This window comes from Mauremys reevesii, linkage group 10, assembly GCF_016161935.1.
Source record: "Mauremys reevesii isolate NIE-2019 linkage group 10, ASM1616193v1, whole genome shotgun sequence".
Taxonomy (NCBI): domain Eukaryota; kingdom Metazoa; phylum Chordata; order Testudines; family Geoemydidae; genus Mauremys; species Mauremys reevesii.
In genome coordinates, this window is record NC_052632.1 from 40,495,461 (window position 1) to 40,508,830 (window position 13,370).

Here is a 13,370-nt window from a genome sequence, read left to right on the forward strand (position 1 = left end):
GGACTCTCCAGCACTGCCTCTGCACAGGAACCTCCCGGCATGGACTTTAAACCAGTTCAGGCTCCATGCCGTGCTCCTCCAACTCATATGAGGTTAATTCTCCCCAGTGGCATCACACAGAAGCTCTTAAACCTACTCCCTGAAATCAGTGGGGCTGCCCAGCCCCCACGTTAATGGGTGGTTAAGTAGTTGCAGCCAGGTCTGAAAATCCCCACCAGGGCTCTGCTTCCAGCCAGCACATGTAGGTTTGGCCCTACAGGCCCAGGCCCTTTATGAGATAAAGGAGCTAGTTCTCTCCCACCAGGCCAGCTGGCTGAGAGGCAGCCAACACTGCGGACAAGACAGAGACAGGAGAACCCTGCTTGCGACGGGGGAAAGGTGGGAGGAAGAACTGTCTGACCAGCCATGCGTCAAGGAGAGAACCACGCAGCACTAAGTTCCCACTGGCCTAGAAAGCAGTCGCAAGCAACTCCATGGCCAAGTACAGTGGGAAGGGGGAGGAAGCAGAGAGCCCTTCTGGTCAGCTCAGCAGCCCCTGGGAACTCTGGGAGGGCCATGGGAATACAGGAGCCAGCCAAGAACTAAACACACAGGAACCAACTGCACAAGGCAAATCTATCCGCAACGGCAGAGTCAGGCCCTCTCACAGTTCCATGCTCCCCACCCACACCCCCAGAGCCCACAGAAGCCAATACAAACATCAATCTACCAAAAGACAAACACAACCCCTTCCAAAGCAAACACTGTAGCAGTTGCTTCTGCCTCTTCCTCAACCAGGGCCCCAACAGGCAAGTCCCCGTGGAAGAGGAGAGCTTTTCTAGGCACTAGTTCCCGTGACGGATATCGTGCTGTGCCGCCCACGCTGTTACTCCATCTCCTGAAGCAGCTCTACTCCAAGCTCCCCCCATGCAGCAAGGCCATCCCCAGGGTGCTGCTGCCACAGAAAGGGGTGAGAGGCCCCCAACTCAGCACTGCAACCTCCCTACCAGACAGTACCCTCCCCTCCACTCCTTGAGGGACCTGGCACAGCTCTTCTCCCTGCCACCACTACAGCCACACCCCGCTGCCACGGGGTCTCCTATACCTCACCTGCCTCCTTCCCAGCTGTGTTCCATGCACCACCCCTTCTCTCAGACATGGAAGGGGCTTGTGGCCTTCTCCTTCCCCTAGTAAAGAGTCCAGGTCCACCTTCCCCTCCCCACCAGGCTCTCCCACAGCACCCCTCCACTGGTGTCTGGGGATGAGAGGCCTGGAGCGCCTGGAGCAGAGGACCCACAGAATTGCATTAGTACAAGCCTAGCAAACACCTGGAATCAGGGGAGGTAGTTGGCTTTGTGCTTGCAGTGAGCCTGGAGAAAGAGGAGCCTGGCCCAAGCGGAACCAGCCTCAGAGGATGAAAGGAAAGGACAGATGAGCATCTCCTGGGTAAGGAAGAGGTTTCTCCTTCCAACATGATCCACTGGAGAGTCCCCTTTCTGTGAAGCGGGATCCAAGTGGTAGCTTCCCCCATCCCCCAAAATGAGCTGGGATCTACTCTAGCGCGGCTGCTCCAGCACTCGAGAATCGCTTCCTCTCACCCACCAAGTCGATGTGGGATGGCCACTTTCTTACGCAGGCCCCCAGACCTGCTTGCTGTTTTGGGGAGGCACAGTCCTTTCCAAAGCCTGCTCTATCAGCAAGCATGAGGTAAGCCACCCACTCCTAGCAAACACACCACTCCTCGGAAGTACCTGGTCTCCACCAACAGAGACAGTAGAGTCCCAAGAGTCATTGTACATTATGCTGCTGTTCCACCCTCCCAGACACACACGGTAAGTCATTCTGCTGAATGGATAATCCAGGAAAGCAGTACGCTCCCATGCCCCGGCGGCAGGAGTAGCTCTGTGTTAGGGCATGGAAAGATGGGAGTTTGTTCCCTGGGACAAGTGAGTGTTTAACAGAAGGCAAAGAAGCCTCCCCCAATTCTACACACCTTGTTATAGCCTCCCAAACACTCAGATGCTGTTTGATTATAGGTCATCAGATCACAAATCCCCCGAACCAGCACCACTCTTTATGTTGCAACTCAGCCTGGCAACAATGGCCCAAACAGAATCAGAGCCCTTCCATCGGCTCAGCTGAGAACAAGAAGGGTGAACCAGCATGCTCATTGCACCCAATGATGAGGCTGTGTCTCTGTTAGTAAGTATGGGAACTACTCCAAGGTCCCTGAGGAGCACGGCTCCAAGATTTAGTCACTGGCAGATGAGACCTGGCATCATACTCCTGCTCCCCCGCAGCACTGTAAGACCAACCTGTCTCATTCTGAAGTCTTTTGGGGTTCCCTGTGCTAGAGGGATGGAACGGGCTGCCTGCATTAGGGAAATGGTCAGACAGATGTGTCCTGCATGGTATGGGGTCCTTAAGCAAACACCCAGCCACCACCAGACTGGAAGCAAAGCAAAGAACACTGAGGGGGCCACAGAAGCCATTCATCCTCACAATCTGACCCATCTCCAACAGTCCCCACTGGCTGGGATTTCTCCTTTGGTGTGGAGAGTCAGAGGCCGAGTCACACACTAGGAGGTTGGACCTTCATTCAAATCTCTAATCACAACTCCTCCAGGGAGCTGCAAAGCATGCACATGGTGCAGATTTACAGCTGCCCCAAGGAGAGGAAACAGCTTGGAATCATAGCGTAAACTTGGTCACAAGGAGCTTTTATGCCTCTTTTATCCTCCTCTCCACTGCATGCAACATTCCACTCTCCCTCTTGGCAAACACTGATTCCTTTTCTCAGCATTGCCAGTCAGCTTTGTTCTGGGTGCCAGCCCCCTCAAGGGTGGCCCCAAATCCCTGGTCCCAGAGGGGTGCAGGCTGCTGCTCCAGCAAAGGCAGCACCACACTGCAGGGCTGACGACAGTTTAACTGGGTACAGCAGTAAAGAATAAATGCGTATTAAGATGAGCTGGTCCTTTAACTTACCCTTCCCCATGCACATACTGCTAGCCCATTCCCAATTGCACAACTGGGAAATTAACAGGAGAGAGATGCAATTTTCCCTGCCTTCCTTGCTTATAAAACTCCAGAGGTGGGATCTGCTGAAATCCACAGCCCGCCACATCTAGCAGTTTAAAAGCAGTACATAGAAATAACCTCTCGGTGGGAGCCAAAAATCAAAGCCTAACCCCATGGTTTTAAGTGAGCAAGTCCAATTTCCTCCTTTGTAGCTCCTGACACATGTTGGCTGCATGCCGCTTTCTTGTCTTGTTCCTGCACCAGAAGGCTCTGCACTGCAGGTCAGGGAATGATAAGGAAATGAACAGTGTAATTTCCAAGGCCTCCAAACACGGCCCTGTCAGCAGCTCTGGAGGCAGCTTACTCAACCGTGGCTAGAAGAGGGAAACCACAGTGAGAGGAGCTGGGACGAGCCAGCAGCTGCTGATACATGTTCCCCAACGCCTCCCAGAAACCCTTGGCCCTGCCTGCTTGGCCAGATTGGCTGGGTTTGTGAAAGCTGTTCCAACTGCCATTCCCTGGGAAGAGAGCAGAGATCTACACAAAGCAGGGAGTGGGAAATCAGACTGAAAAATCTTGGTCCCCAGTCCCCCAGAAGCACACCCCCTCTCCCCAAGCACAGCTCAATGTACAAAAGCAGCATGGGGAACTCAAAATAGGGCTTTCACTCCTATCAGGGAGGCCATCACATTTGTCTACATTTTTGGTAGATCAGGCCTATCACATAATAACTGGCACCCATCAGCAGGGTCAGCAAGTTCCCCCAACCACCACCAGCAGCTCCCAGCCCACAGGCATAACTAGGAAACCCCAAATGTCCCCGGGGGAGAGGAGGTTGGCCTTATGGACAAGGACACACTCCCAAGTCACCATGAGACCAAATCTTCTGGGTGCAAGCATGTGCCCTTAATCCATTGTGAACAAGCATCCCACAGCCAGAGGGGAATGCCCTTCAGCCACAACAAACTGACCGTGACATGCCAGTGCACACCTGCAATGCTGGGAAATATACAAGAGAGTTGAGATTCAAGCTTCCAAGGGGTTTGTTAAACTGAGAGCTGCCCGTGTCCCCTAACAGAGCAGCCCGAGAGTGTCTGCCCATCACGGACAAGGCTGCTTGTGCCAACAGGTTTCGAAGTCTCAGTCAACATTACGAGCATGCGTTTGGAACATGGGATGGACGCCACTGCTCTGCTATGCACCGGGGGTACCTCATTCAAACTGCTGGTGGATGCTGGCAAGAGAGCATCCCAAACTCAAAGGGCCACTCCATCCACCGCTCACGGTTTCTGCAGGAGACTTAGAACACAGCCTGAACCAATACAGGCCTAGCTACAAATTCCCCAACTTTAATCTGCTTAACCTGGTTCCTCAAAGGTATATTAAAGAGCATGGGGCAGTCATGCTTTGTTCTGTTTTTGTCTTGGTTTTGCATTACATAGGGCAATTTGCAAAGCAAGGGCATATAGAAACACGCAGATTCGAAAGCCAAAGGGACCGTTGTGATGACCTAGATGGACCTCCTGTATAGAACAAGCCAGAGAACTTCCTCTAAATAATTTTTAGGGACTATCTTTTAGCAAAAGATTCGAGTCTTGATTTAAAAATTGCCAGCGATAGAGAATTCACTATGACCCTTGGTAAATTGTTCTGTGGTTTGAATTCATTTCCAGTTTGAATTTGTCTAGCTTCAACTTCCAGTCACTGGATCTCTGCTAGACTAAGAACCATTATAAAATATTTGCTCCCCATGTGGGTACTTACAGACTGTGATCAAGTCACCTCTTCACCTTCTCTTTGTTACACTAAGTAGATTGAACTCTGAGTCTCTCTCTATCAGGCAGGTTTTCCAATCCTTTAATCATTCTCCTGTCTCTTCTCTGAATCCTCTCCAATTTATCAAAATCCTTCTTGAATTGTGGACACCAGAAGTGGACACAGGATTCCAGCAGCAGTTACACCAGTGCCAAATACAGAGATACAATAACCTCTCTGCTCCTACTCAAGGTTTCCCCATTTATGCATACCAGGATCACGTTAGCCCTTTTGGCCACAGTGTCATGATGGGAGCTCATGTTCAGCAGCTTATCCACCATGACCCCAAAAATTTTTTCAGTGTCCCTGCTTCCCAGTAGAGAGCCCCCATCCTGTAAGTGTGGCCTGCAGTCTCTGTTCCCAGATGCATACATTTGGCTGTATTAAAACACCTATTGTTTGCTTGTGCACAGTTGACCAAATGATCCAGATTGCTCTGTATCAGTGACCTGTCAGCTTTATTATTTACCACTCCCCCAACTTGTGTGTCATCTGCCAACTTTATCAGTGCTGATTTCAGGTTTTCTTCCAGGTCAGTGATAAATGTTAAATAGCATAGGCCAAGAACTGATCCCTGCAGGATCCCAACAGAAACACACCCACCTGATGATGATTTCCCATTTACAGTTACATTTTGAAACCTATCAGCCAGTTTTTAGTCCACTTACTGATATACAATGAACATGGCATACAGTCTAATTTTTTAATCAAAATGTCATGCGATACCAAGTCAAATGCCTTGGACAAGTTAAGGATATCACACCAACACTATACTGCAGCATTGGTGCTAAGTACATTCAGAGCTAGATGGACACAGCAAGACCAGAGCTTGGCTTACAGCCCTTAGAAATGTTCTTTTAATATAAAGATGCCTCAGGAACAAGCAGCTAAACATGAGTGCATTCCAGAGCGCTTTCTGGAACCCACTGGATATGCAACCAGCCCAGCTAGCTATAGAGTACCCACTAAGCAGCCTCCAGGACTCAGAGCAGAACAGACACAGAAGAGGAGCTGCAGCCTAGTACTTGGCAGGATAGAGAACCCATTTGCTTCTTTTGTTACCAGCCTGGCTCTCCAGGGAGCAGTGGGGATTGGAGCAGAGAAGCCATTTGAACCATCCTGTACTCGAGCGCAGTTCAGAGGAATAACCAGCCCATCACATGCAGTGGAACATCAAGTCCTACTGGTGACACACAAATGGGGATGGGGAGTTGGCTGGAATAGGGAACCTGGAAACTCTTATTGAGAGGTATTTGACTCTGTTACGCTGCTTTCCTGCCACTGCTGTGAGCTAGTGAAGGAGAGCAGGGCAGGTCTCGAGGGCACCAAGAGACACCCAGAGGATGACGAGTAGTTGAAGGCTGCTGATATATAGCAGCAGAAAGGGCCAAGGCAGGAGTGGCCTTCACCTGCTGATAGGATGAGCTGAGGGACCACCACAGGACTGCAGGATACAACTCCACAGCCTTCTGCACTATGCTGCTTCCTTGGAAGTGATTAGCGGTTCTTCTCTGATCTGATCATGGGAGTTAAAGGACCAGCAGCACATGTTGCTAACAAAACCGGTACCAACTGTGGGAATTTTTAGGGGAGGAAGTCTGGGAAAGAGACTGGGATTCGGGATTCTCGCTCTTCTCCAGTCTCAGTCTGGCCCTGTCCACATTAGAGCTTGTGCAATATTTTCAATCGGGTCCAGCAAGCTCAGTGGTGACAGAGCTGCATCTGCATCCACACTTGGCACCTTGTTACAAATGTTCAAGAAACGTGCTATAGATTTCTGGGGCAAGAGCGTATCTAAAGAAACATTTCTGTTAGTGCCGCTGCTAATATCTGTGCTACATCCTCCTTTAAAATGGCTACTCCTGGCAGTGTAGACTGGAACAAAGCTTTACAGCCGTGTTCAGGAAGCACCTTTTCTGCCTGTGTGTACATATTAGAAAGAAAGGCTGCCTGTATCAGAGTAGCTGCCTGAGGCTGCCAGTTCAACAAATGGAAGTCCTAGTGTAGACCGGGCATGGGTCAAGGAAGCCTGCTCCGAGCTAGCTGCTTAGCACCACTGCAGCTAACCATCTAACGCTAATATTGCCAGCCCACTCCCAACTGCACAACTGAGAAATTCACCCAACAGAGATACCTCCAGTGCACCCCTGCTAGCTGTTCCTGTAAGATAGGCACTCAGCTTCCCAAAACAGACGCACCCACCCCAACCCCTGAACACAGAGGTGCCCCATGCTGGCAAGAGGGAATCGTGCAATGGCACAGCTGAGCCTCAGACGTGTTCATATGGCTAACTTAATATAGGCCCTGCCAACCCCAGCTTCTCCCCCACTGTAAGATTTCCCCATCCCGTCAGTATCAGCAATGGTGGAGGACCTAGGGGGAGAAGGCTAATGCAGATGCCACCTGAGCTCTGACAGCATGGGAGCTCACCTGGGGGGGCGGGGGAGGCACATCCATCTGCAGCCCCCTAACAATAGACCTTGAAGGGAAGGGTGATGAGCCCCCGCCCCATGCCTATACACACTCCACACACAATATGGAGAGGGGTTTCTCTAGCGCTGACTTCCCAGTCGCTGATGTTTGCCTTTTCCTTGTTTGCAGCAGCATCACATCTGGCCACTCATCCTGCTCAACAAGCTCTCAATCAAAACAAAGCCAGGGCAGCAGCCCAGAGCTGGGAGGCGCTTTTGTTTAATGCTCAATATCCCCTCCCATCCCATCCCCCATGCGGAGAGGGGAGCAGAAGGAAGGAGGCAGCTCCAGAGGGCTGCGCTGACAATGGCAGCAGGCAGCATCTGCCGGGATGCGCCTCCCCCTCGGGCTCCGAGCAGACAGAGCAGCGAGCTCTGCACTGGTGCAGCCGCCAGCCACGGCAGCAGGGGCAGAGAGAGAGAGTGGCAAGGGGTTGTCATAGACAGAGCAATGAGCAAAGGGAGGGCGGAGGGAGCAGCGCCACACAGACATCCGTCATTCACTACCCTTCCCAGCCCCTAGCCCAGCCCAGCGAGCCATCCCCAGTGACTGGGCGGCAGCTCACCCAGCAAACAACCCCTCAGAGCCTGCAGGCCATTTCTCACTGTGCACAGCTGTTCTGCTGGGTAAACCCTCTCCCCAAGAACAACCTGCATTCCCAAGCTGTCCAGGCCTCCCCATGAAGGCTGGCTGCTGCCTGGGCAGAGCACACCATACCCCAACCCTGTCCGGGCTGTGCACATTTGGGCCCCTCCTTCACAGGAGAATAAACAAAGGTTCCACACTTGCGGCTCGTGGGGACACACGGGATGCTGGGAGAGCACCCCGGGCTCATTTGATCCTGCAAAGTGGGCAATATAACATTCCCAATCCTGCCCCTGCTTTGCAGGGAGCTGCACAGGGGTCTGGTAGGAACACGTACCCGTTCCTGCTACCCACCAGTCCCCCACTCAGTCGGTTCTGCTCTCCACGGTCTCCACAGAGCCTGACACACTGATTTGGAACAAGCCCTTTTACTGCAAAACTTTGCAGCTTTTGAAGACAGCCAGTTCCCGAGGCCCTGCTCATCCATCGCGGGCACACTCCCTTCTCTCAGGGGCAGACCCCCTCTCATGTTCTCCCTGTACTGCCTGCAGCCCTCTTTTCAAGACCTTCATTGCCCATAGGACCCTCAGCCTTAGCCTTCACCCCACAGAACATGAGCCTCTGACAATCGCTGGGCCAAACCTGTTTCACACTGACTGTCATTGGCCAGGGAGGGCTACTCATAGCCATGGGACTCCAAGAGCAGGCTGCCCAGCCATCTGTCCACCCACGCTCCCAGCTTTAAGGGGTGTCTCTGCACCTCCCATTCTAAGCCCCTGTGTTTTACCCTCCCTCCAGCAATGCCAAACCTAAACCAAACCATCTAACATTTCACAGCTCAGGCCTTGCACTGGCGAGTTTCTGGCAAGTCTGAGCCAAATGAGACCAGGTAGAATTTTCTAATGTCCCTAAATGACCTAGGCGCCTAAACTCACCTGACATTCACAGAGACTGAGGCACCTAAGTCACTTCTGAAAATGGAACTCCAGCTCCAAAGGCCTTGTCTACACCCGAAGGACTAACTCTAATTAGAGCCCCTACCCCACCATAGTGTGGATGCAGTTACATCCATTTATAAGCGTTTATACTGGGATCGCTTATCTCAGTAGGGAAGGGGAATGAGCTATGCGGATATAAATGCACCCACTTGAGGGGCTGTACCAGTGAACCTAGATCAGTAAACCACTCCCCCCTGCCCTCAACTGACATTGCTATCCCAGTAAAATATCCCCCGTCTTATATCACTACAGCCGCTGCTCCTGCCTGTGTCCCCAGCCACTCTCGTCTAGAGGGATGAGCTTTCCACCAGGACGATTCCCTGCAAGCAGACCCAAAGGCTGAACTCCTAATGGAAACAATCAGAAAAAAAAGTGCAGGAGAAACATTTTAGGACGCTTAATCCATCAGAGGGACATGACAAAGGGCACAACCCCATGTAGGTCACTTATATTTCCATCCTTCGGTACCAGAGGCATTGATAATCTGGGCTCCAGCTTAAAGGTTTTGCCTGGGACTTATTTCCCCAGCAACACCAAGCAGCCTGCTCTGTAAAGCCCTTCAAACGAGGCAGGGCCTCAGCAGCTCCCACAGCCACCTAGCGTTAGCTCCCCCCCCACGCACACAGATTCTACCTGGCTCCTGAAAGAAGAGAGCCAAGTTTTAAGAGCATGGATTTGATCAGCAGAAACACCTGCTGGGGCACTTGAGGCTGCAGCCACGCTAGAAGTGGAGCACTGCAACTCACTCCAGTGGGCCTCTTTCTCCAAGTGCCCACACTGAACCCACATGCAGCACTTCCTCCACACACTGCCAGGCCTGAGACCATTGCACCTGGTCTACAAACCATGGCACCGCTCCCTGGAGTGGTGTGTGATGTGTGTGGTTTATATGATCTATCTGCACCATGTTCAGTTTCTTCCACTGGATGTTCAGGGCCAGCACAAGGCCAGTGGTGGTGCACAGGCTTGGCCACCACCACTGCAACTGCTTGTGTGCGGCCATGTGGTGTTTTATGGGTGTGCTAGAGGGTTGCAGCAGTGGTGGTAACATCTAAATTCTCTAGTACAGACAAGCCTCTAGAGCCAGGTCTTGGAATGGTCTTATGCCTCCAAAGAGCTGTATCAGCCCATCCTGCACTCTGCAGCAGAGATCTTGCAAGGACAAGGCCGCTCATGAGTTAAACTACTTGCATATGGCAGCCAGAGGAAGCAGCTTTCCCACTGGTGTCACAGCAATCTAAGAGCATACGAGCAGGAACAAGGCAGCAGGATCATGGAGCTGCGCAGGAAGAAAGCCCATCATTTTCCACAGCCCCACTTTGTGGACGGATTAGCTCCAGAGCCAGACATGTTTGTTGCCAGGAGCGGCAACAGAACCTTAGCACCTAAGGCTGATCTGAAAGAGAAGGGGGTACTTTGTGGGCAATACCCACCCACCCCCAGCACAGCCCTGCCAGCTCACCCATGACAATCTCTAAAAGCTGCCACAAGTGTAGGCCAATGCTAAATAGCATTTAACATGGAAAACTGCCCATTGCCACAGACATATTGATGTCCACATGCTGACGATGACAACAGGTACCACTAGGCCAATGTACAAACTGCAGGCCTGGGTAGAGGGAGAACAAGGCCCCATGACCCTACCCTGCATTGCAGGGATGAGAGCAGGCCAGCTCCAGCTTCTCTGCCACACCCTGGGACAGATTCTATACTTATTAACACTTACATATGGACATCATCTCCCCTGCTGCAACTGATGTAATTATAGAGAAATCAATTTATAAATCAGCTGCTGGGACCAGCTCAACACAAGGTGAGCCCGCACAGAGCACCCCCAGCCAATCAGGCAGCTCAGAGAGCCAGTCCGTCTGCCCCGCTCGACTGCAGGAGGAATGGAGAGTGCAGGGCCCTGCACCCGAACATCCCAAACCAAAGCCACCACAAGCTGGCATACCTTGTCATCAATTAACCAAGCTCATCTGTGGGAGGAGCAGAGACCAGGACAGCACAGCACCCGTGTGGTACCATCAGCAACAGAGCCTACTTAGCTCCAGACCTCAACTGCAGCCATTTGCCCAGAACAGCTCTCCAGTATCACAGGCTCTGGTGCATTCAGGCATGCAGCTCATGGCTGTTGAGGATTCCTGGGGAGCTAGGAGCTCAAGCCACCTTCAGCCCTCCCACAAAGGGGGAAGCAAGGAGTTGCATCCTCTTCTCATTTACAAAACACAAACTACATACCCTGGCTTCCCTGCTTGCCACAAAGTACACCAGACCTTGACTGTCAGTAACAATCCTACACAGGACCAGTGGATGGTAAGATGCTCTTCCCTCATCTCAAACACTTATGACTCAAAGCTGTGGACTGGGGATCTGGAGAGTCCCATTTCCCAGAGGCGAAGGAAGGACAGTTCTTCACTGTACAGTCCATTTTAAAGAGGCCAGAACCGGCTTCCACCCCTGGCCCAGGGAGCCATTTCATGGCCCTACGCATCTTGCTGGCAAGCAGCTTGCCCAAAATACAGCCTACGTTTTGCTGTTCCCAGTTCCATCCCGTTACAGCTCACCAGAACCTAGTGTAGCACATGCAGCAAGTCCTGTGCATTCTAGAGGACACTGGAAGCAACTGCCTCCATCTCCTGCTGCTGAAGGGGAGCAGTCCCACTGCTCCTGGCAAAGCATTAGGGGAAGAACGTGTACAGAGGACCGCTCCACTGGAATGGGGAGCAGACATGGGGTTGCATAGGCTGCCTGTTCTCCACAGCAATGTCCCTCCACCCCACCCCAGCAAGGTGGCAACTCGCCTGCCTCTTACCTTCTCTGCTTTGACCTTTTTCGGCTGCCGGCACTCACTTTCCCCATCCTCCATCTCCGATTTAACTCCCAAAGGATTGAGCGCAGCTCCCGTGTCAATAGCTATACTCCCGAGCTGCTCGGCTGCAGCAGGTTCTGGCCCTTGGCCCGCATCGTACTGTCCCACCCTCACAGCCAGGGCAAGAGGCTGGAGCACGCTGGGCTCCTTCTCTGATGGAGCCCCCACACCCTCACTCCTTTCCTTCTTGCTCTTGGATGAGCTGCCCTCCTTCTCCTTTTTGGAGCTGGCCACGCTGCGAGATGCTTTGGCCGACTTCTCAGTGCCCTTCGGGATGACAGCAGCCACCAGGCTGCCCGAACTGGCGCCATCCCCAGAGCGTCCCTGAACCTCCTTCTTGCCACTGGCCCCCTCGCTGGGAGTGAACAGAGAGGTTCCTGGGGCCGGCTTGCCACTGTCCTTGCCACTCTTGCTCCTCTTGGATTTGGACTTGCCCTCCTTGCCCTGAGGGCCTGGCACCGGAGTCACAAACTTGATGTTATCAGGCAGCGTGGCCACAGCATTGGGCGCCGACAACCCCACCTCTTTGGAGCCCGACATTTCCAATTTCTGCTGGTCCTTCTCCAAGTCAGCGTCCAGGTCAATGATGAGGTTCCCTACTCCAATGTCCCACTCATCCCCACTGTCGTACGTCTCAACAGGGTTCGCATCCACTCCTTTCCCTCCGGAAACTCCGCTGCTCAAGGACATCTTAGAGTTCACAGCCCACCTCAGAGTTCCAGGCTCTTTCCCGCCTCTGGATCCCAGGCAGCAGCTGCAGCTATGTCCTCAAGCCTTCAGTCAGGGTCTGCCCAGGTGACGGCATCATCGCTGAAAGGGAGAGCAAGAACAGGTGTTACACGGAGCGGCACGGGGAAGCCTGTTCGAGTGATCTTCCTGGAACAGGCACACACACCTTCACCACTACAGGGGCTCAACAGGTACCTGTGCACCACCACAGACACATGGAGCCTGAACTCTCTCACACACACATGCTGTCTCTCACTCACACACCACCAGAGACACAGAGCCTGAACTCCCCCAGACACACCACCAGACACAGAGTCTGAACCCATTCCCTCTCTTACATACACCCACCACCACCACCCACCACAGATACATGGAGCCTGAACTCACCCATCTCCCACACACACACACGCCCCACCAAAGACACAGGAAGCCTGAATTCCACACACACACACACACACACACACACACACACGAACTTGCCCTCACATGCTGTCACACACTCTCTCTCTCTCATACACAAACACACCCCACGACAGACGCAGGGGCCTGTACTCTATTACCAGCCCACGCGAGCCCATGGGCACAGCTGCCCACACCTACTTTGCTTCACCCCAAAGAAACACTCACATGAACGTACACAATTTCAGACACTGAAGCTGACCGGAGCCCACTGCCTGTGTGGGGAACAATCCGCAACACCCCATCCCTCCAGCCCCCACCACAGACACTGCCCTGGAAAAGTGACCTGCTACATGAAACTCACCAGCCTGCCCTCTGGCTGCCACAGTCCCATCACACCATCCTGCTGGCCCCTAACAGCCTCAGAAGAGGCCCTAGCACCCTGGCTGTCCCTGTGGAAGCTGCCATCTGGCATCGCTCCCTCAATCGATACAGGCCCCGGC

General features: G+C 52.8%; 1 protein-coding gene across 2 annotated transcripts in view; it reads right to left on the reverse strand.

The window, feature by feature from the left end:
* The window catches only part of ZNF609 (zinc finger protein 609), a 113,565-nt gene that overhangs the window by 82,350 nt on the left and 17,845 nt on the right, over window positions 1-13,370 (reverse strand). For both annotated transcript variants that reach the window (XM_039492270.1, XM_039492271.1), the window contains exon 2: window positions 11,683-12,549. In XM_039492270.1, the coding sequence (XP_039348204.1) occupies window positions 11,683-12,429 (747 nt within the window). In that variant the 5' untranslated portion in view covers window positions 12,430-12,549. The remainder of the gene's footprint in view (window positions 1-11,682; window positions 12,550-13,370) is intronic.